The 25,050-nt window shown below is 37.5% G+C and overlaps 1 protein-coding gene across 2 annotated transcripts in view; it reads left to right on the top strand.

The window, feature by feature from the left end:
• The window catches only part of LOC149845657 (uncharacterized), an 86,906-nt gene that overhangs the window by 19,900 nt on the left and 41,956 nt on the right, over positions 1–25,050 (top strand). The window contains exons 4-6 of one of the 2 annotated variants that reach the window (XM_089995893.1): positions 19,833–19,961; positions 20,482–20,591; positions 20,692–20,875. In XM_089995893.1, the coding sequence (XP_089852019.1) occupies positions 19,833–19,961; positions 20,482–20,591; positions 20,692–20,875 (423 nt within the window). The remainder of the gene's footprint in view (positions 1–19,832; positions 19,962–20,481; positions 20,592–20,691; positions 20,876–25,050) is intronic. The other variant, XM_089995894.1, reaches the window with a different exon arrangement.

Raw genomic sequence — 25,050 nt, 5'->3', positions numbered from 1 at the left:
TCGGCTGGGCTGGGTATCCTTTTCAAAAAAATAAAAAGGGAAGATTGCAGTTTTGCAAAGTAAGTGGTGTTGCTGTTGTTGACAGCATACACAGGTCCAAACTGGACCTGTGTACAAGCTGTTGGACCCAGCCGACAGGGTCGGCTGGGGCAGGTATGTGTTTTCAAAAAAAATATATCCAGTTTTTGTGGGGTGGGTTTTGCTGTCACCTTTGACAGCCTACACAGGTCCAAACTGGACCTGTGTGTATGCCTCTGGACCCAGCCGACAGGGTCGGCTGGGCTGGGTGTTCTTCCCCTTTTCAAAAAAAAAAAATATATATATATATACATGATATTTTTAACAGGTAGTGTGCGTAAATAAAACTTCTTTTATGCTGTTCTTGTAGACAGCATACACAGGCCCACACTGGGCCTGTGTATATGCTGTTAAGCCCAGCCAACAAGGTCGGCTGGGCAGGCTTGCAACAAAAACATTTATATAAAAATAAATAAATAAATAAATATATATATATATATATATATATATATATATATATATATATATATATATATATATATATATATATATATATATATATATATATATATATATATATATATATATATCAGTTTTCTTGTGGCAGGTAGGCTGTTCTTTTTGACAGCATACACAGGCCCAAACTGGGTCTGTGCACATGTTGGTGGACCCAGCCGACAGGGTCGGCTGGGCTGGGCATTGTTCTTAAAAAAAAAAAAACTGTGAAATCTGTTTTTAGTGAGGTTTCGGCTGTTGGTTTGGCTGGCTGGCAGCCAGCAGAGTGGCTCTCGGCTGACTGTCAGCTGCTGGCCGAACCGACAGGCCCAGCCAAGTGCTTGGCTGGGTGTGTGTGGATGGGTTTGGCAGGGCTGGGGCAGGCCCAGTCGACCCAGTCAGTGGGTGCTGGCCTGGGCCTTGGCCTTGAGAAAACTTTTGGGTATACTTTATACAGAAAATTTTTCTGTACAGGAGGGGCTTCCTGGCAGCTTACACAGGCCCAAAAGGGGCCTGTGAATACCCTGTCAGACCCAGCCGACCGGGTCGGCTGGGCTGTGCTGCGCTGTTAGATACAATTTTTTTTCTCATGTGGGTATTGTAGCATGCTAGTGATATAAGTGTGTTAAATTATAAAAACAGGGCTGGCTGCAATTAGTAAAGTTAGGCTTTTAAATCTCTTACGGCATGTTAAACCTTGGGAATAAGTCATGTACCTGAAATTTTGATTTTCACATATGTTAGGCGTTGATGTGGTTCATATGTGTGTTTGAGCATGCTTACACTTTATTCCATGACAAAGTTGTTGAGTGCTTACTTATTTATAGACTTAACAGGTGTGGTTGCATATACATAAACACATGAATGCTCTTTTATTCATCTCATTACAATTCATGATTTGAACCATATGTGGTGATAATTGCATAAAGAGTCATGCATGCGCATACCATGCATATGCACAGAAAAATGGGGTATAACATGGGTTGTGTAATCTGCATATGGGAATGTCATATTTCATGTTTATTGTCAATAGGTTAATTTGGTACGTATATGCCTATCCCTTGCAGGCATGTTAATACCACTGCATACTTATGATTATGATTCTTGCATCAGTGCTTCGGTGATCATGATGAATCATCGAGGGTTTGGTAAACCCGAGTTGTGGAATTGTTTTCCCTCATTCATTTCAATGCATTGCAAAGATCATGCCTTATTAATATTTCAGTTTTATTGCACTGTTCTATATGTTTCCACAGGCCGGAGTCCTGTGATGGCTCTCGCGAGGTAGATGCGAGCTTTTATTGTCTTTTTGCATATGATGTTGCAAAATTTAAGAAATTAAATTTTAAATAAAAGAAATAATAAAGCACAGTGTAATATACCTTCTGGGATCACCCATCTGGAGAATGGGATCTTAGAAATCCGGTCTTGGGGAGACTGTGAGGATACAAAACTCCGTGTGCTTAATTTTGGTCCCCTGAACCCGATATTGAGGTTCCTTCTCCTGGCCACAGTTTTAGGGAGAGTCCGCCACTTTACCCGGGAGTGGTGTGTTTGACACAGCTGTTGTTTTTGGTACCAAGAAAGTGGCACTTGTGGGCGTGGGGTGTCCCTTGTGTCCCCGACATTAGATGTGGAGGTCTAATGTTCCGAAGGTGATTCGGTCGAGGGCTAAGTTGGAACCCAGTAATAAAATATAAATTGTGTGCTAAGCTACCCTGGGAACCTAACTTAACCTCGGGGTTTGTACCCGTTTGGTGTATCCGCGGGCAACGGTAATTAAAAGAGAAACATAAAGTTGTATGCATTTAATAGGGCATGCATAAAGAAACAAAAGACTTAAATGGAAGATAATAAAATGATTCATGCATTGCATAAAAGACATGAATTTTTTCTGTTATGCATTAGATCATGCATACTTTAATGGTTTCCTTACTCAGTACATGAGGGTAGATGTTGAATGTTAAATTCTTGTTGCATGCTGAAATTTTAGTAGATGCTACTGCTTTACTGTCTTTGCGAGCTTAGCAATTATGATTGTTGCATGATTAAATTCTCAATTGCTATAAACTGTCTTGTATGTATTTCCATTAATTGTTGCATGATATCTCATCTTCATTCTTTATCTCACTTGTTTCATTAAGAAGTAGCTGTGCTCAAGATTTCGATTCTGACACCCTACTTCGTTGGTTTTTCGCAGAAGCAGGTGATCAGTGAAGTCGACAGCTACTGCGAGGGCGTGAGAGTCACAACGAGTTTGACAGTCTTCTTTGTGGACAGAGTGGCTCTTTATTTCGGTTTTTCAGTCTAGTGTTCTTGTTATTTGCTTAATGTCATCAGTAGTTACTTGAGTCAGACACTTTATTTTTGAGATTAGTTTTTCATTCATGAATAAAGGTAATGGTTAGTTATGGATGTTAATTGCAAGTTCCTTTGTGGTTTGTGGCTATCCAGTTGGAATTGGAACTCTGAGGACCCCGGGTCTCTGGGAAGTTTTCCGCACTGTTCTAGGGAAAAAAAAAAAATTCCGCATTTTCAAAGGGGATGAGTTGGGGTCGTTACATCTCATGTGCACTTTGCCCATTTGTCTTTCGCTTATATGTGAGACCATCCCCAGCCGTTCCCTTCAGATATCGTAGTATCCGTTTAACTGCTTCCATATGCCCTTCACATGGGGCATGCATAAACTGAGAAACTTGATTCACCGAGTAGACTATATCAGGGCGAGTAAAAGTGAGGTATTGTAACATACCCACTATGCTACGGTACTGTGTGGGATTATCAAAAGGATCTCCGTCTTGAGAGCTAAGCCTTTGATGAAGAACGCTAGGAGTGCTCAAGGGCTTGCAGTCTTTCATACCCGATTTATTGAGAACATCAATGGTATACTTATGTTGAGTGAGAGTCATTTTTTCAGAGGAACTGTCAACTTCAATTCCAAGAAAGTACCGTAGTTTGCCAAGGTCCTTCATTTTGAACCTCTGATTCAAGAGATGTTTGACTTCTTCAATGTGCTCATTGGAACTGCCAGTGATGATAATATCATCCACATATATCAACAACAGAGTAATTGTGTCTTGGTTCTTAAATATAAATAGGGAGTGGTCAAGAAGAGATTTCTTAAAACCATACTTTTTTATTTCAAGAGAAAAGCTGTCAAACCAAGATCGAGATGCCTGCTTCAATCCATATATCGCCCTTTTTAGTCTGCAGACATATTTTGTAGGATTACCTTCTGCGTAACCAATGGGTTGTTCCATGTAAACTTCTCTCAAATCTCCATGAAGAAAAGCATTCTTCACATCAAGTTGGCTAATGGTCCATTGGTGTTCAATGGCTAAAGAAAGTATGACTCGGATTGTCCCCATCCTCACAACTGGACTAAAGGTTTCATCATAATCCTGTCCTTGCTCCTGTGTAAAACCTTTGGCTACAAGTCTCACCTTGTATCGCTCTATAGTCCCATCCGGTTTATACTTTATTTTGTACACCCATTTCGAACCAACAACGTTTCTGTCAGGTGGTCTTGATACGACATCCCACGTACCACATTCATGTAGAGCTTCCATCTCCTCATTCATTGCTTCAATCCATCTTCTGGAATTTGATGCTTGAGAGAACGTTGTGGGTTCATCTTCTTTATTCAAGGCTGTTAGAAAGAGTTGAAAATCTAATGAGAAATTTTCATAACTGACCCACCTTTCAATTGGATGGCGAGAACGTGTGGATCTTCTAGTATCAACAATGTTGGATGTTGAGGAAGCGTCCATATCTGAATCAACTATGGTGGGTGACTCTCTTTCTCGTCGAGTGTAGACAAGACCTTTATACCTTCCTGGATTCAAAGTTGAGTCTGTATTTTCATGATCAATCATTCCATCAGTAGACACAAGTTTCTTATCCTTTTGAATGCAATTTGAGCAAGCATCACTAGCTTCTGAGAGAAGTTCATAATTCAACCAAGGATAATAAGCCTCAACTCTATGTTTTGATTCTGAAGAACTAGTACATCGACAATCAAAATTCAATTCATCGAAGATGACATTTCTTGATATTTTGATGCGCTTGCTCACCGGATCATAGCACCTGTACCCTTTATAGTCATCAGCATAACCCACAAACTTGCACTTTAAAGCCTTGTCCTAAAACTTATGTCTCCTTGAACTGTCAACATGAACATAGCATAAACATCCAAAGACATGCAAATCATAGTAGTTGGGGTGTATACCAAAAAGAGACAAGTAAGGAGACTTGTTTTCCAAAATAGTCATGGGCAATCGATTTATCACATGGACTGCAGAATGAAAAGCCTCTGTCCATAAAGTGATCGGAAGATTACTGTCATGCATCATGCTCATCGCACTCTCAACAATATGGCGATGCTTCCTTTCAGCAATCCCATTCTGCTGAGGTGTGTGTGGGCAAGACACCTTTTTTCTTATCCCATTACTTTGAAGAAAGTTAGTAAAGTCAATGGAAGAAAATTCACCTCCTCCGTCACATTGGAAACTTAGGATGTTTTCAGAAAATTGGTTTTTTACAAAGGAATGGAAGTTACGGAACAACTTGAAAGTCTCGGATTTATGTTTCATGAAAAATATCCAGGAATATCGAGAATAACTGTCAACAAATAAAAGATAATATCTAGTTTCAGACATGGAAGCAACTGGAGCAGGCCCCCAAACATCAGAACAGATAGTCTCAAAAGGTCTTGAAACTCTTTTATTGATAGAATGAAATGGTAAAACATGACTCTTACATAAGAGACAACTAGAACATTTATTGTCATTGACATTTATTCCTAGACTTGACTTGGGAATAAGATTATTCGAAACAAGCTTTTCAATGAAACTACTACTGCAGTGACCTAGACGACCATACCAAAGATTTGGCTTATTGATTTCAGAGACACTAAAAACACAGGTAGGATTTTCAGAAGACAACGATGATTGGATCTTCAAGTTTGGATCTGCAGAGCTAACATGTGCTGAAGGATCTTCTTAAAAAACATACATATTGCCTTGTCGTTTTCCTCTAGCGAACATCTCCTTCGTGTAGAGATCCTTAACAAGAACAGAAGAAGGAGTAAATTCAACTGAGGCTTTGACATCATCAACAAGTTTAGAAACTGAAACAATGTTTTTCTTGATATTAGGAGCATAAAGAACATTTGAAAGATTGATGGAAGATTCAGGCAAGGATATGATGGAGTTTCCAATATGCGAGACAGAGTGGTGTGATCCATCTCCAGTAACTATACTACTTTTACCAATGTAAGGAACAAGTTTTAGGAGCTTACCTGCATCACCAGTAACATGAGTCGCTGCGCCAGAGTCCACATACCAAGTACCTTGCTCATTCTGTTTCAGATTCAATTCTGCTAAGGCTGACAACAACAACTCTTTTACTTCTCCATTGGTCCTTGTACTGTCTGTGCCTCTTTTTGCTTCAGTTTGTGTTGATTTTCCTTTATTTAAGGGATTGAACCAGCAGTTGGCTTTGATGTGCCCCCTTTTATTACACAGAAAGCAAGTAGGGATTGACCTCTGTCTTTGTGAGTTGGTATATGAGTTGGGTGTAGGCAATAATCCACGACCGCCATGACTACTTCTCCCTTGTGCTCCTTTTCCCTTGATATCATAGCTTCCTCGTCCTCGTGCATAAGTAACCCCTGTAGCAAGAACTTCTTGTGCCCCAGTTTGCATAGATGATTCTTCAGAAAATCCCTTTAGATTCATCTCATATTGTAACAATTTTGCGCGCAGATCTTCAAAGTTGGGCAGCTCAGGTAAACATAATAGAGAAGTGACAATCATATGATAGTCGTGTCCCAATCCACTGAGGGTTTGCTGTACCAAATCTTTATCAGAAACTGTACTTCCAACAACTGCTAACTGATCTGTGATAACCTTCATTTTGTTCAAATATTCCATGATGGACATGGAATCCTTTCTTAACATTTGAAATTCTCTTTTAAGAAACATAATCCTGGCCTGAGAAACCTGTGAGTATGTCTGAACTAGTCTGTTCCAAAGTTGCATGGCAGTGCAGTCATCTGGAATAGCTACAAGCACCTCTTGTGACAGTGTTGATGTAATATAAGCAACAAGCGCTTGGTCTCTTTTCATCCAAGCCACAAATTCAGGATTTCTAACATATACGGTAGTAGCTTCCCCTTTGCTGTCCCTTTCTTCTTGTGATAGGAACTCAGGAGGAACTGGAATAGATCCATCCAGGTGTCCAGAAAGATCCTGACTCCTAATGAAAGGTATGATTTGCCTCTTCCAAGTCAAGAAATTACCATTATTTAATTTTTCAGACATGAGATGACTGAGGAAACTGGAAGAAATAACTGATTGACTAGGAAGTGAATTCATGTTTCACAGAATTAAGAATGTATTCAGCAATCTGCTTACACCTGCAGTTTTTTTTTTTTGCAGGAACTAACTCAGATCGATGCTATCAGACTGCAGAAACTAATTCAGATTGCTGATATGAAACAGAAATTGAATGTCAATCAGATTTCTGATTTGTATATGAAATGGAATGTATCGGAAATTGAATGTCAATCATATAGATGAAACAGAAAATGAATGTATCGGCTTGATCAAGGATGCAGCTAAATCAAAATAATTTCTGATTTGTATATGAAATGGAACATTTGATATAAATGAAACAGAAAATGAATGTATCGGCTTGATCAAGGATGCAGCTGAATCAAAATAGGACCCTGCGTGATTAGATCACGCTGCTACCAACAACAATAAACTAGGTATGCGAGTGACAGAATGAGAAATAGGACCCTGCGTGATTAGATCACGCTGATATGAAAGAAATAAAGAGATCAATAAACTGAAACAAGAGAAAAGGAAAGGGATTGGTAGAAGGCTGTGGATTGAGTTATTCAGGGGATAGAAAGAAGATTGTGGGGAAACCGAGGTCCAGAGCTGTGGATTGAGTTATTCAGGGGATAGAAAGAAGATTGTGGGGAAACCGAGGTCCAGCCACCACCGAAGTAAAAGAAAAATAGAAAGAGGCGAAAAGAGGACTATGGGAAGGAGTCAGATCTGAATCAGATCTGATTATCTTCAGATCTGATTGATATCAGATCTGATATAGAAGAAATGAATGTGGGGAGACAAAAATGGGTCGTACGTGAACCCAAAAAAAAAAATGAAAATAGGGAATGGAGGGATATGTTCTTGACTTAGAAGAAGAAATCGAGAAGGACAGATCTATCGGACGTACCTTTGAGATCGATTCCAGTTTCAACTGAAGCGTGGCTCTGATACCATGTTAGATCTTGAATCTCCAGGTCCTTCCACGCGTGAGATCTGAAAAACAGAGAGAGAGAGAGAGAAAGGGAGAGAGAAGATGGGAGAAGCCGATACCCCTTCAGCAATAGGGTCGGCTGCTGTGTATTCCTTCATATTAACAAGTGATTACAAAATTTTAGGGTACTAAAATACCCCTCATTACAATAAACAATATTACATAATGCCATTAATGAAGAAGTGGATGTCACGGGTCCTGGATCTTCAGATCCATGACCCGGAACCGAGAAAACACTTCTTTTCAGTTCCATATACACTTCTTCGACTAGACTTTCATTGAAAAATGCATTCTTGACATCCATTTGAAAGATATACCATTTCTTTATGGAGGCAAGGGCTATTAGAGTTCTTACGGTGGTCATTCTAATGACTGGTGCAAAGGTTTCTTCGTTGTCTATCCCATATTCTTGGGAATAGCCTTTGGCGACTAGTCAAGCTTTAAAATGTTCAAGAGTGCCATCACTCTTAGTTTTAACTTTGTATACCCATCGACATCCTATGTGCCTTTTTCCAGGTGAAATGTCTTGAATAGTTCACGTGTTTACCTTTTTCAAGGCATTTAACTCGGTTCTCATGGCTTCGACCCATTCTAAATGTTTTTTTGCTATATTCTAGTTTGGTGGTTCTATATAGGAGTGTAATAAGGAAATATATGCTTGATGTTTTGGTGAAAAGGATTCATAGGATACAATTTTTTCAAGTACTTTTGACACTCTAGATGATTTTCTGGTTCTTATTTAATCCTGTATTTTAATATATATTTTTAGAGCACAAGGTTGCTCTAGATCTCCTCTTCTAGAGTATTGAATGCAGTTTGGACGAGATGATTCAATGTTGATTATACTATTTTGATCTTCTTGATCAACTTCTTCTTCATTAATTTCTGGAAATAGGTCCAACAAGAAAGAGTATGTAGTTTCAAAGTTCCCCTTGAGAGTTTTTAGTTTCAAAGAAACTTTTGTTTTCTAATAAGGATACATTTTGTGACACATATAATCTTCTAGTTCTGAGTTCAAGACATCTATAGCCTTTTTGATTGCTTGCATAACCAAGGAATGCACAAGGAGAGTAGAAGAAGACGAAGGAGACAAAGAAGAAGACAACGCAGGAGGAGAAAGAGAGAGTTACCTGAGAGAGACGACGAACGGGGCGAGCACCGGTGTCGGAGCTCCTCCGTCTAACCGAAGCAGAATGGGGACGAGGGAAGGAGAGGAGGTGGTGCGTCGATCGGGCGTCGCCGACGCACGCATGGAGAGGTAAAAGGGGTTTGGGGTCGTGGGTCGGAGGTGGCCAGAACACGGTGAGCAGATGAGAGGGCTCACTCGAGGGAAGGGGGCGACAAAGGGGGAACGAGCGAGGGAGGAGAAGAGAGGTGGCCGACGAGGGCTCCGACGAGTTGCAGGCTGAAGCTCGGACAGGTGGGGAGAGCGGACGACGACAGAGGAGCAAGGGGGATGTAGTAACAGGGGTTAGGGTTTTCTCGAATGAGAAAACCCGCCCCCCCGTGTTCCTTAAATAGGCACGAGAGGGGGGGGTGTATTGGGTCAGGTCCAGATCCATTTTTTTGTGGGTTTTACAATATGGAGGCATTTTACAAGAATGCAAAGAGATAAAATACAAAAAAATTAAAAGAAAATAAAGGAAAACCTATTTTCTAACATGTACAAAATGACCAAAATACCTCTAGTCGGCAACCTATATTACATTATTAATTATATATATATGGAATTATACACATAACTTAACAATTATGACCAGAATGCCCTCAGCAGGGTGCCATCTAGAGTCTGAGTCATAATATGACTGGAATACTGCTAATGACCAAAATACCCTTCACATCCTATCCTTAACATTTCCCACATCTCTACTTGAGTGTTTAATTTTTTTTCAACACTCCAGTGTATTCCAAGGGTATGTTGGTTGGTTGATGTCAGGAGATACATACTACCATTAGAAATCTGTTCCAAATAGTCATATGCTGTTGTGCTATAGGGCTTCCATCCTACCTATGCTAAACCAGAAGAGCTATAAGGCTGTCTGTTAGAAGGAAGGCTTGTAGAGCAGCCAAAAAGCTGTTTTTATTCACCATGATTTGGGTCCAAACCAGGGTTACCGGAAGCGCCTAGCTAAAAGGGGAAGCGCGCTTCGGAAGCGCGAAACGTCGCGCTTCCGAAGCGTGGGGGGAAGCGTCCCCCTTTTTTGGGAAGCGCACTTCCCTTTAATGGGGGACACGTTTCCCTTTAATGGGGGACACACTTCCCTTTAATGGGAAGCGCGCTTCCCATCACGCTTCCCCCACGCTTCCCCCTCGCTTCCCCCGCGCTTCCCCCTCGCTTCCCCTGTTTTTTTTCAATTTTTTTGTATTTTTTATTTTTATTTTTTTCGCTTCCCCCTCGCTTCCGAGACGCTTCTTAGGTCGCTTCTGAGACACTTCCCGAATCGGTCCTAAGTGGTCCCACGCTTCCCTGCTTCCTAAAATTTTGAAAGTGCCTCGCTTCCCGCTCCCGCTTCCCGCTCCCGCTTCCCGCTCCCGCTTCCCGCTCCCGCTTCCCGCTCCCGCTTCCTCAACTGGCAACCATGGTCCAAACCTACAGTGTCTGGAATGGATATCAATAGTTTTTATTGGATTCCTTTCACAATATGTAGATACATACAATGGGATGTAAAATTGAAATAATAGTAGTTTTTTTTTTCAGTCTTTTTTCAACATGATAATTTTATGAAAAGTAGGATATGGCAAGATTTATTTAGTGTTTACTGTTTAAACATTGTGTGTCACATATAGTGCTTAAAGCTCCATTTTTTCACAAGTTACCACCTTAAGATTCAACATCATTGAGAAATGTAGATTGTTGTCATTTTAAAATAAAAAATACCTGATGTCAAAATAAAGAGTTCTTCATATAACTAAAACATGGATGATATTGGGATCAAAGTGTTGAGTGTGCATGCTATAGGTTTGACCATGCCCATGAATTGTTGTGGTGCGACTAGCATATGCATTAGAGGGTGGTACACACTCAGCAAAGTGTCTTCATGACGGTCAAATTTTTTAACTTAAACAATTGATGAGAATTCATTGATAAAGGTTTTCAATTTTTTCTAGAAATTAAAAGAACCATTCACCAAACATCATGTTGTTAGATTCTTGAATAGAATGTGGTTAAAAAAAAGGAAGAGTCAGTTAATGGTTCTTGCCAATTTAGTTGTGGTAACAAAAGGCGCTTCAACAAATGTTTTTAAGCAAATTGACAAAGTTTTCGAGAATCCTTTGTGAAATCATCACTCAATATCAATTTTGATAGGACCTTGGGTTGAAACATTGATTTTGGAAATCCTGACTAGTAACACTGGATTTTGAAAGACTGACCAGTGAAATCTGGAACCTTTTGACGTGCCGACCAGTGGAAAGCTGAAACCTTTTATTTAACGATCAGCGAAAGCTGAAACCTTTGATTTAACGACCAACGAAAGTTGGGACTTTTGATTAACTGGCCAGTGAAAAACTGGAACCTTTTATTTAATGACCAACAAAAGTTGAAACCTTTGATTTAATGACCAGTGACAAAGTGGAACCTTTGATTTAATGACTAGCGAAAGCTGGAACCTTTGATTTAACGACCAGTGACAAACTGAGACCTTTGATTTAATGACCAGCGAGAGAGCTGAGAACTTTGATTTAACGACCAGTTGAAAAACTGAGACCTTTGATTTAACGACCAGTCACAAACTGAAACCTTTAAATTTAACGACCAGTGAAAACTGGAACCTTTGATTTAATAACCAGCGAAAGAGCTGAGACCTTTGATTTAACGACCAACGAGAGAGCTGAGACCTTTGATTTAACGACCAGTGAAAACTGAAACCTTTGATTTAACGACCAACAAAAGTTGGAACCTTTGATTTAACGACCAACGAAAGTTGAAACCTCACTCTTTTTGAGACATTGAGCTTTCTTGGGTTTTTGGCGAGAAGTTTATTACATCATCCTTCATTTTAGAGATGTCCTGACTTTTCTTTTTTTTCTAGGAAGGGTACGTCACAAACTCCTTCAACTTGGAGATGCTCCGATCCTTCTTTGTTTCAAGAATTATACTGATGATATTGGCTCATTGGTAAAAAATCTTTTGATGATAGCAGAAATCAAATATCTTTTAGGGTTTGTTGGGAGGTTCGTCGCATTCGCCTTCAACTTGGCGGTGATCTGAACTTTCCCTGAAAGGATCCATCACAAACTCCTTCATCTCGGAGATGATCCAAATCTTCTTTGGCCCTGAAGATCTAACTCATCCACCAGTCTTCAACTTGGCGATGATTGAGAGATCTCTTTTGCAGATATTTAATTGCAACTTAAATGAATGAGGAGATATGAACAAAGTGAATTCTTTTTATTGCTCGGGATATTTCCACTGCCTGATTGCCAAAAAAATCGTCTTTAAACATGCGTCATAACTATGATCAATATCAATTCGCTTTTAGCTTTTCAACATCATTGAATATTTCTTTCGCTAATCATACCAAAGATATTTCTTACATCCTTTTGGTTGATCAACAGAGAAAAGATTTGAATTTTATCCTTTTTCGCAAAAAGCTTCACCTTTTTGGAAAGAATACTAGAGGTAATTTGAGGTGATTCCTTTGTGCAGTAAAATATTGGATAAGAAATTTACGAGGACTGCTTGCTAATACCCCCTTGGACGAACCATGAGTTTGATTTGGGCAAAGGGAATTAAAAGTTAGGCCCACTAAGGATCTCACCTACTTTATCATCGTGAGCTAATATTTGCGCAGTGAAGTCAGTCTTGCCTTCCGTTAAGCAAGCTTGAGTGGAATTTTTTTGAAGAAAAGTAGGATTATCTAAAAGGAGGAAATTTCTTTGAAGACAAGGAATTGTACTTGCAGATGTTGTACCTTTTTTGGCTGATTATAGTTGTTAAATTGTAATCCATAAGACAATGTATTTTCTAATATATATTTTATATGTATAAAAGAAGATACATATACATATATATTTCTTATATATTTACATGTATCCATCTACTTATATATAATATATATTTCTTTCATGTATTAGCTGTATGGGTATTTTAGTCATTTTACGCATATTCATGTCGTTGAATATGATTGCAATTCTTCCTTTTAATTTTTCTTATTTTTGTAACTTTTCCTTTTTATTTTATCTTTTTTTATGTACTATTTCTGTACACAGTCAGTAGCTGACTATGTACAGCGTACAACAGTCAACCACTGACTCTTGTACATAGTTAAGAATAAGAGACGTTGGGTTGACTCCCAACGGCTCTAATTAGAGCTGTTGGGAATCAGCCCAACAACTCTTATGAGTTGCTAAGCTTATAAATAAGGGCTCCCAACGACTCTAATTAGAGCTGTTGGGAATCAGCCCAACAACTCTTATGAGTTGCTAAGCTTATAAATAAGGGCTGTAAGCCCATTGTAAAGGTATGTATTACAGGAAGGAATTTTGTCTCTTTAAGCTTATAAACACTGTGCATTTATTGTACTTCTTTTTTAGTGTAAAGCTTATAAACACTGTGCATTTATTTTGTGTCTTGAGTATTTGAAGTATCAAGTTATTTGAAAACTTGATTGTTTGCAGGGATTCTTCACATGGTATAGAGCCGTTAAAAATTATTGAAGAAGAAAGGTGATTGTTGAAGAAGATCGTGTGCCTCGAAAGGCGTGCACCTACCTTTCTCTTGATCCTCAACTTGGAGACTCCTTGCAATATATATCAAAAGAATCATACCACATCAAGTAAGTTCTAAAAGACTCGTTTGTGTTAAGATCCTCTTCACTCTATATTTCTTTCTTCTCAAAATGGTGGAAAAAGACTCACTTCTCTCTTGAGTTCAAACTCAATGGCTCAAATTATCATGTTTGGGCCGGTAATATGGAAGCCCATATCAAGGGTAAAGGCTTTAGTGATATGTCCAAGGCTTAATTCGGGAACCGAAAGCAATGATTACCTTGGTAGAAAGATTGAGAAATAAAGATTCTTGAAGGTAAAGAGAGAATCCAAGCGCTTGAAAACTATCGTAAGAAGCATGAGGAATGAGAGATAAGAAATTTTAAAATCCTATCATGGATCTTTTCATCCGTTGAAACAAGAATTACAACAACAACGCCTTCATCCCAAACAATTGGGGAAACGATATGAACCAAAAAGAAAATCATTTTGGGTCCTCCACATGAATCCTTCTCCTCCCATCATTTCTATCTAATGTCATGTCCTCGGTGAGGTTCAAGGCATTCATATCCTTTCTTATCATCTCCATCCAAGTCTTCTTAGGCCTACCCCGCCCTCTTTTAGCTAATAGATTTTCCCATTTCTCCATCCTTCTAACCGGAGCATCATTAGGCCTTCGTCGAATATGCCCAAACCATTGTAAACGATTATCACTCATCTTATTTTCAATGGATGCAACGCCTACCTTACGTATTTTCTCTTTCCAAATCTTATCTTTTAGCGTATTTCCACACATCTATCGAAGCATACGCATCTCAGTTACACTCATTTTTTGAAGATGATGTCTCTTGGCAGCCCAACATTCCGTACCATATAGTAAAGCGAGTCTAATTGTCGTCCTATAAAACTTTTCCTTCAATCGCAATGGCATTCTACGATCGCACAACACTCCAGTTGCACTTTTCCATTTCATCCACCCAACCTTAATCCTATGATTTACATCTCCATTCTTTTGAATGATAGATCCCACATATTTGAAACAGTCATTGAAACAAGAATTAATGCCAACATTATCAAATTCAAAAAGGCCTCTCAAGCATGGCAATATCTTGAAAAAATGTACACTTCAAGAGACTTGTCCCACAAGTACTATCTTCAAAAAAGGGCCTTGACCCTCCAACAAGGCAAAATGACTATTAGAGAGTATTTCGCGGAGTTGTCCTTTATTTGGGATGAACTTGACATGCTTGCGCCCAAATGGAGTGGTGAAGCCATTGAGCTTAGGTATAAACAATTAGAAGATGATCGATTTTTCAACTTTTTAAATGGGCTTAGACCCGAATTTGAACAAATACGATCCTCTCTTCTATTCGCCTTTACTTTCCTTTCTCTTGAGGATGTAATTACTAAATTAAGTGGGGAAGAGACTCGTATGGGTATAAGCAAAAATAACCCAAGTGTTCTTGCAACACCTTCCAACCAAGAAGAATGTGAAGGTGTTAATGTCGTTTCAAGACTGGGAAACAATTTGAGAACCTACAAATCTCCCCACTTCAAAAATCAAAATCAAGGAGCAAGAGAAAATAGTGGGCAAGGCGGAAAAAGAGACTATAGCAAAGTTGTATGCCACTTTTGTAAGGAACCGGGGCACATCAAGCCGGTTTGTTCAAAATAGAAGAAGTTATTAGCCATGGCTACCACATCCCAACCCCAAAAGGAAGAAAGTTCATCTTCTTCTAATGGAGCTCTTTCTTTGCATCAAATTGTGGAAGCACTTCAACCTCTTCTAAAGGGGGCAATTTTCGGAGCCGCCATGTCAACTTTCTCTCCTCACGCTTAGACTTCTTGGCTTTTAGATTCGGGTGCCTCCTTTCATATGTTTCCAAGTATTTGTTCCTTTTTCGAATATTCAAAAAATTTCTCTCCATCCTTTGTTTCAACCGCGGATGAAACTTCTCTTGAAATAAAATGAATTGAAAATTTTGAAAAACAAGGTTTTTTTATATCAAAAAATAGATTTATACTAAAATTAAACTTAAATTTGCTTTCGGTCTCTCAACTCTCGAACCATGGATGTGATATAAAATTCTTATCTGATATATGTTGGATACATGATCGTCAGTCCGGAAGGTTGATTGGGGAAGGCTCTAGGAAGGGAGATCTATACTATGTCGACTTCCTTCAAATTTCAAAAAACCCTTTTTGTAATGTTGTCCAATATAAAGATATTAATGTATGGCATAAAAGTCTTGGACATCCCAATATTGTTAAAATTTCTTACTTACCTTTTGTTAAACATTTTTGTAAAAGTGATTTCACATGTAATGATTATACTCTTGGAAAGATGAAAAGTTTATCTTTTAATCAAATATCTATATTTACAACAAGATCATTTGAAACTATCCATTCAGATGTATTGGGACCGGCACCTGTTTTATCAAAAGGGGGGTTTTCGTATTATGTGATTTTTGTTGATGATTACACTAGATATTGTTGGATATTTTTTCTTAACCACAAACATGAAGTTTTTATGACATTCAAAATATATCATATGATGATCAAAAACCAATTTAATGGTGACTTGAAAATTCTTAGAACTGACTCTGAAGGAGAATACCTATCAAATGAATTCAAAAGATATCTTGAGAGTTATGGTATTCTCCATCAAAAATCTTGTCTGAAAATGCCTCAACAAAATGGATTAGCCAAAAGAAAACATAGACATATCATTGAAACTACTCGAACCTTTCTCATTTCACATAACATACCAAAAAAATTATCGGCCAAGGCAACTCTCACATCTGTCTATCTCATAAATCGACTTCCGTCCAAAAATTTAAACAAAATTTCGCCTTTTCAAATGTTGTACACAAAAGAACCTGATTATAATAGGTTAAGAAATTTTTGGATGCAAATGTTTTGTTCTAACAGACAAGAATGACAAGCTTTCCCCAAAAGCTATCACATGTGCTTTTCTTGGTTACTCCGAAACTCAAAAGGGGTTTCAATGTTATGATATTAAAAATGACAAATTATATGTGTCCAGAAATGTGAGTTTTCTGAAAAATGTTAGTGGTTTTGAAAAATGTGAACCTCATGAAGAAAATATGGATTATTTTTTTTATTTGAGTTATTATCTAGAAATGCCGACCCTAATTGTTTGGGATGAAGGCGTTGTTGTTGTTGTATTATCTAGAAATGATGATGCTAGTGATGATGAGTTCCTACATAATGACTCTAGTGATAATGAAGTTGAGGAAAATAACTCTTTACTGCACCCATCTACCTATCAACATATTGACAAAGAAACAACTAGAGATCCTATCACATATTCCCATAGAGATAAAAATAATTTTAGAAGTGTAATAGAAAAATATAACGAATCTAGTGAAACTACCTCTTCAAATGAGGCAAATCCATGAAGAACTGAGAGAAATAGAAAAGTCCCTTCTAGTTTCATTTCTTATGATTCATTTACACCTAAACATAGAGCTTGCCTTAGTGTCTTTCACTCATATGTAGAACTCAAAAACTTTGAAGAAGCCAAAAAAAATATTGAATAAATAGAAACTATGAAGAATGAACTTAGAGCTCTCAGAAAAGCGAAGACCTGGGAATTTCAAGATCTTTCTGAGGGTAAGAAAACCATAGGGTGTAGATGGGTGTTTAAGGTCAAAACCAAGAGCGATGGATCTCTAGAAAGATATAAAGCTCGTCTAGTAGCCAAATGATATAATCAAGAATACATGATTGATTATGAAGAAACATTTGCCCCTGTTGCACGAATGATTACTGTCAGATGCCTTATTACCATCAATTCTATTAAAAAATGGAATATCTACCAAATGAATGTTAAAAATGCCTTTTTAAATGACGATCTTAATGAAGAAGTGTATATGGATGCTCCTCCAGGAATGAAGACTCTTAAAGGAAATGTACTTCGTCTCCGAAAAACACTTTATGGATTAAAACAAGCCCTCAAGGCTTGGTATGACAAATTTAACTCTGTAATGTTGAAAAACGGTTTCTCCTCATGTTTTACTGACACCGCTTTATTTGTCAAAAAATCCAACGCAGGAATAATAATATTGTTTTATATGTTGATGATATGCTAATATCTGGAAGCAATTCTAAATGAATTAAGAGCATAAAATCTATTTTAAAAGATAAATTTGAAATGTCTGACTTAGGATTTCTGACCTACTTTCTAGGAATTGAAGTTGCATATTCACATAGAGGTTATTTTCTATCTCAAACTAAACTTGCTTCTGAGATTCTTGACGGGTCAGGTATTACAGATGATAAAATTTGTGAAACTCCTGCTATGGTAGGAACCAAAATGAAAATTGATGATGAAATTCTTCTCAAAGACCCCACTCTCTACATACAACTTGTAGGCTCCTTGATGTATCTGAGTATTACTAGACCAAATATTTCACATGCAGTTTATACTGCCAGTCAATTTCAACATGCACCAACATTCGTTCATATGAGTGTAATTCTGCGGATCATCAGATACATAAAGAGATCGTTGAATAATGGAGTATTTTTATCATCTTTTTCTGAATTAAATTTAATAGCTTATACTGACTCTGATTGGGGAGGTGATCCAAATAACCGTCACTCCATCACTGTTTTTTGTGTGTTTTTAGGAGACTCACTAATCTCATGGAGATGTAAGAAACAACAAAAGGTATCGTTATCCTCTACCGAAGCTGAATACCGAGCCATGCCAACTACTATCATGGAGATTGTATGGATTCATCAACTACTAGAAGATATGAGAATTAATGTAGAAAGGCACACCAAGCTATGCTGTGATAACAAGAGTGCAATTTATATTGCAAAAAACCATACATTTCATGAGCAGACTGAACACATCGAGATGGACTGCCACTATGTCTGAGAAACATATCTGAAAGGAGTCATAGATCTTCCATATGTAACTTCAGAATATCAGTTGGCAGATTTCTTCACTAAATCGTTGTGCTCTCTGCGATTCAATTTCCTTCTTGGCAAACTTTCGGTCATTATGCCCTAAGTTTGAGGGGGGGTGTTAAATTGTAATTCATAAGACAATGTGTTTTCGAATATATATTTTATATGTATATATATATATATATATATATTTCTTTCTTGTATTAGCTGTAGGGGTATTTTAGTCATTTTATGCATATTCATGTAGTTGAATATGATTGTAATTCTTCCTTTTAATTTTTCTTATTTTTGTAACTTTTTCTTTTTTCTTTTATCTTTTTTTTTTGTTCTATTTTTGTACACAGTCAGTAGCTGGCTGTGTACAGTGTATAAGAGACTTTGGGCTGACTCCCAACAGCTCTAATTAGAGCCATTGGGAATCAGCCCAACAACTCTTATGAGTTGCTAAACTTATAAATAAGGGCTGTAAGCCCATTGTAAAGGTATGTATTACAGTAAGGAGTTTTGGTTCCTTAAGCTTATAAACACTGTGCATTTATTTTGTGTCTTGAGTATTTGAAGTATCAAGTTATTTGAAAACTTGATTGTTTGCAAGGATTCTTCACAATAGTTGCTTGTTTGAAAGAGTTGAAAACAACTGGTATACACAGATTTAGTGAAGAAACTCAATAGACTGTCATGGCATGGATTGCCTAAGGCTGGTCATGGTATCGAGAAAAACCTATGAATTTTTTTTTGCAATAATCAAGCTTCCATACCATAGCATTCATTCTTGCATTTTTTGAATGGATGAAGAACATTGGATCAACTGTCAAAAATGAAAGGAAAATTAGGGTACGTCATTACTTGTGCATCACTACTGATCAGCTTGCACATACCTCTTCCTACAGTTGAGCTGAAGTGCTAATATGCAATCTCAATTTTGTTCTTTATCTAGTTGGGAGCATGATATAGGCAAACATTTTTTTGTGAATCGTGAATCACTTTGTTGGAGTATTGGACTGTAACTATATATGAAAGGATTGTATAATTTCCAAGCATCAGCTTCATCTCAGAGTGTCGTATCGTAACCTAGTTTTATGTACAATTTAAACTACCTTATGCATGCTATGCTTTACATGCTTGTGATTCTTTTTAACATTGTTGAAATTAATAATCACATAATGAACCTAACATCTAACTGCTTCTCATATTTGTAATTTTCTAAGAGGAATATCTAATATCAGTTTCAGTAGTAAACCTAATTCACAGCATACTTTCTGAAGTAAGGTTTCATTATGTGTTTGGGTATGCAAATTATAATTTGTCTGTTATGTTGTTGCATGTTAATTTGTCTCCAGACTGCAAAAGGGGCAAAATTTCACAGTGCCGCTGTGGCTGCCACTGGTGATGGTCAATATATTGGTAAAGAGGGTGATGAAAAGATAAAGCAGCATATGCATTCTTATTGCTGCTTGGACTATGCTCAGGTTAGCCTTTGATGGATTCATTGTGCTCAACATGAAGGGTGGTGATTCTCTTCGATTCAAATTCTTCCAGTCATTGATCTATTTAAAGTAATACTTTGTTCTCATTGCCTCAATGTATGTACATGTTTTGCCAGCAGCATAGCATTGAACATTATGAAGTTAAAAATATTGAAGATGACCTTAAGACTTAATCATACAACTGTTTACATTAACCAACTTGCATTATATGATGCATGGTTCAATTTTGCTTGATTGATACTCTGCCATGTCTTGAATGTGGAATTGTGTTTAGTTTCTTTAAAAAGAAACTTTAACTATGCTTATCTTTTGTGTTGGATTCTTGGTATTAAGTTTGTCAAATAAGTTCCCATTCAATATATGCGAGGTTCTTGTTTATTGTTCTTATCGAATGTCCATTCTTGCATAATGTTCTATTTTGTCATTCTCTATGTCTAGAACATGAGTCATGTTAAATCTTTTATTTCTTATGCTTCTCACGTGGTTTAACACTATATTGCAGATATATGATGTTGTGAGGTACAGAATACACCGCATGAAGAAAAAACTGAAAGATGAACTGGACAACAGAAACACAATTCAGGAATACATTTGTCCCAATTGTAAGAGAAGGTGCTATTATCAGCTGAATTGTTTTATTTTCAGTAACTTCATTATTTTCTTGATTTAGAAACTTCTTGACTCCTGATGACGAGAACATTCACTTGTCCAGGTATTCTGCTTTGGATGCACTGCGATTAGTAAGCCCAAATGATGAATACTTTCACTGTGAAAATTGCAATGGGGAACTTGTTGCTGAAAATGATAAGCTTGTTGCTGAGGAAATGGGAGATGGTGATGACAACGCAAGGAGGCGGCGCCGAGAAAAAGTTAAGGATATGCTCCAAAAGATTGAGGTCTGATAGTAAAAACTTGTGTCTTTTTATGTGTTTCTTCTATGAAAAAATTATTATTGCCTTTGTACGATTTCCTGCTACAAGTTTTAGTTGTTTGAATCTTTTCTGCTTCTTCTTTAATTACTTCCAGTGATGATTGATTACTCATGCATTTTATATCTCAAACTTGATTTTTTTTGAACTTCCATGGGGATTTCAATGCTTAGATGCACATACATTAAGTACAATTGAGATACCCATTGAAGATAGTTTTATTAAAATCGTTATTAGGATAGGGTATATTGACTAGGGGCCCATATTCTTTTAGTTAATTGTGCATCCTGAAGTCTTTCACCCTGCTTTTGGTAATTTGGTCAGGACTGATCCATTAACCGTCAGTTATATCTCCAGAATCCTGAATAAGTAAATTCTTTCAGGAAAAAGAAAACCCTGAATGGGTAATATTCATTTATTTCGGCATTTTGTCTTGGGGATAGTTTGCAAAGGATGAACGTGGCCTAGTGGATGTCAGGTTGTGTCAAGCTTGGGTTATCAAACACCCAACAGTGGGGCTGGCCTGTCTCTCTGCTCTCAAGCTCTTATGAGTGGACTGGAGAGGATAAGAGCCCACCTATACTCTTCCTGGACTTGAGCCTCATAACTCCAGACTTGTATGGAATTATTGTAATCTATGTCACACAGGTGCGGGTGCGGCGATGTGGCACGTTAAAAAAACTTGGGTGCGGTGTGTGTGTGTGCGTGTGCAGAGAGGGTATATACATATATATATATATATATAATTTTTAACAATTTTAAGTTAACACTGGTGAAATAAAAACAATTATCATATCATCAATTCATCATACATAAATTCATGCGATAAATCAAATTAACAATCTACAATTGATATTCCTCATCAATAGAAAATAACACCACACTGGTGCGGAGGTGCATATATATATGTATGTATGTATGTATTGTTAAGAATACTTACTGTTTGTATATGGAAGACGTCAGATCTATTGAGACGTCTTCCTTTCTAATCCACAAGTCTTCTCTCTTTTGCTTTCTTTGTTTTCTTTTTTTCTTGCTTGTTTATTGTGCAGGAACAGATCTTTGAAGGATTTTCACATGGTATCAGAGCCTGAAAAGAGGTAAACCTCATTGATCTTGGCTATTCTTTCTTCGTTTCACCTTCAAATCCTTCTCCTCTTTCTTGAACCTTAAATCCCTTTTTCTTTCTCTTCGAATAAGATCTGAACCTAGTTAGATCTGACGTGATTTCTTTTGTGTCAAGTTCAAATATGATAATCAACAATAGATCTGATCAGATCCTAGTTGAATCTGATCTTCTCCTTTCTCTTCGCAAAATCTGATCCTCCTTCCTCTTTGCAAGACGTCTCCTGGGTCGATTTAAAAAAAAAAAAATCGATCAGACTTCTTTTTCAAAATCGTTTCCTTCAGTCTAGTTTTGAATAAAAAAACCCTAATCACGTCCAATCAGTATGACTGACGTAATCTTAATTAAAAAAAAATGTCAATATTAGTTGACATGATTTTTTTTTCTGTTTCCAAACACGTCGTATCACTTTTGACGTGTATCCTCATTGCCGAACTCTGATCTGACCAAAAGCAAAAATCTGCGTAAACAAAAAAAAGCCGATATTATTTAAGGTTAGAAAAAAATTCTCTTTATTATTAGACTGATTCTGTGTGCTTTCTTTGTCATTCTTTCATTGATCTCTGAATCTTTTTTTATTTATCGTGCCCGTGCCTCTGCCCGTTGGTCTTTTTTTTAAAAAAATTTCTGTCGCCTCATCAAATGGCTGCTATCAATGCCTCTTTGCTCAACCATTTAGTTACAGAAAAACTTTACTCTTCCAATTTTATCAACTAGAAGAAACAAATTATCCCTTTCCTTTCCAGCCATGAACCGATCGGTTATCTTGATGGGACAATCCTTGTGCCTCTGGAACTGGTTTCCCAAACAATTTTCGTGCAGAATGGAAGTACAAAGAAATCCTCGAAGACCATGGTCAGAAATCCAGATTTTATCGTGTGGCAGAAGAATGATCAGTCGACTGTAGCCTTCATCATAGCCACTCTCTCGTGAAGTTCTACACATCCCATCTGGAGTTTCGGCAAAAGTTCTTTGGGATGCTCTACATCAATGGTATGAAGAGATTTCTACTCCCCAGATAAATCAGCTGAAAGCAAAATTTATAAAAGAGGGGATTCGCCTGTAGCTGAATATCTGGATAGGATTAAGGTTCTAGTGGATCAACTTGCTGGCATCAGATCACCATTGTTAGATGAAGATATATGCACGAAAACCATTAGAGGGCTTGGCCAAGAATATAACATGTTAATTACTGTTTACTCTAACACTACGCCTCACCCACCTTTTGATAAATTGAGAACCACGCTCTTGGTGTAACGCCCCGAAATCTTAACCCAAATTTTTGAAGATTTTTTTTTATAGCGGAAACCAGTCATACCATAGGGCTAAGCATTCCAGAACATTACAGGTGGAGCAAGACCAAAACATTCTTTTCATTTCAGTACCGATGAAAATTAAGATCAGAGTCCTCACACTATCCCTGGAAGAGTAAATCCAAAAATCTCGATCGAAGTCTCATCCTGCAACCGCTTCTAAATCCAACTCTTCACCTGAAAATTTATAAGGATTAGACTACAACTGTCTAAGTAGGAAATATGTAACTTTTAATGTGGTAAATCATGAATCCAGTATGTGATATGAGTGTCATGTATCATTTTCGGCACATACAAGGATAAGTAAAGATCTATGCTATGACCGTCAACAATTTATCAGAAGTTAATTGACAGATAACATTAATAGCAACATTTATATATCCCACAACCACAATATGAATCCACGCAATTATTTAGAGAAATGCAATTATGACAATTCATAATTCAGATACGCATTCATACCACAAGGTACATCCATTATACATAAAGAAACATTAAACCATACCATGATGCACAATTTTATTACAAAAAGACCTTTATATACATTGAAGGTTAAACATCACGCATCCATCAAATATATAACAATTAAGGAAATAGATAACATATGCATGTTCTAATGCACAACAGGAAAATGCATGACTTATGTGTAATGCATGAATCCTCTTATTATCTTCCTTAAGTTTCCCTTTCCATATGCATGCCCTATTAAATGCATATAATTTAAGTTTCTTTTTTTAATTACCGTTGCCCGCGGATACACCAAACGGGTACAATCCTCGAGGTCAAGTAGGTTCTCAGGGTAGCTTAACACACAATTTGTATTTTATTACTAGGTTCCAACTTAGCCCTCGACCGATATCAGGAAACAACACCATCCATCGGAACATTAGACCTCCACATCTAATGTCGGGGACACAAGGGACACCCAACGCCCACAAGTGCCATTTCCTTGGTACCAAACAAACTCACAGCTGTGACCAACACACCACCCCCAGGTAAAGTGACAGACTCTTTCTAAAACCGTGGCCAGGAGAAGGAACCTCAATATCGGGTTCAGGAGACAAAATTGCAGCATACAAAGTTTTTGTATCCTCACAGTCTCCCCAAGACCGGAACTCTAAGATCCTCATTCTCCAGATGAGATATCCCAAAACGTATATTACACTGTTCTTATTCATTATCTTTTTATTAAAAGCCAATTATTGAGTTTTGCAGTTCCGCATGCAAAAACAAGGCAAAAGCTCGCATCTACCCCTGCGAGAACCATCATGAGACTCCAGCCCGTGAAAACACATTGAACAGTGCAATATCGAATAATAATATAAAATATGATTTTTGTGATGCATTTAAACAATTAAGGAAAGAGCGAACCAAAGCTCAAGGCTCTCCAGGTCTGTGATGATTCACTTAGACCATCGATGCATCGTATGCAAAAATCATAACTTGCAATTTATGCAATGAGGTCAGCATGCCTCCAAATGCACATCCATTCAAACCAATTTAACAATGTGCATGGGTTACCATAATCATTTGCATGTGTTTACCATCCACGTGCAAGTACTTTTATGTAATCACTTCACACACATGCATTCATCCATAATTCATAAGTACATGAGAACATTTATGCATGATTTTACATGCTAAACACACATCGACTTCAAGTAGGCACATGTACTCAAAATAAATCCATAAATGCACGATAA

The sequence above is a fragment of the Nuphar pumila genome, chromosome 2, assembly GCF_984573655.1.
Source record: "Nuphar pumila chromosome 2, dmNupPumi1.hap1.1, whole genome shotgun sequence".
In the NCBI taxonomy this organism is placed as follows: Eukaryota; Viridiplantae; Streptophyta; class Magnoliopsida; order Nymphaeales; family Nymphaeaceae; genus Nuphar; species Nuphar pumila.
Note: the sequence above shows the minus strand (reverse complement) of the source record. Positions and strands in the feature narration are given on the sequence as shown.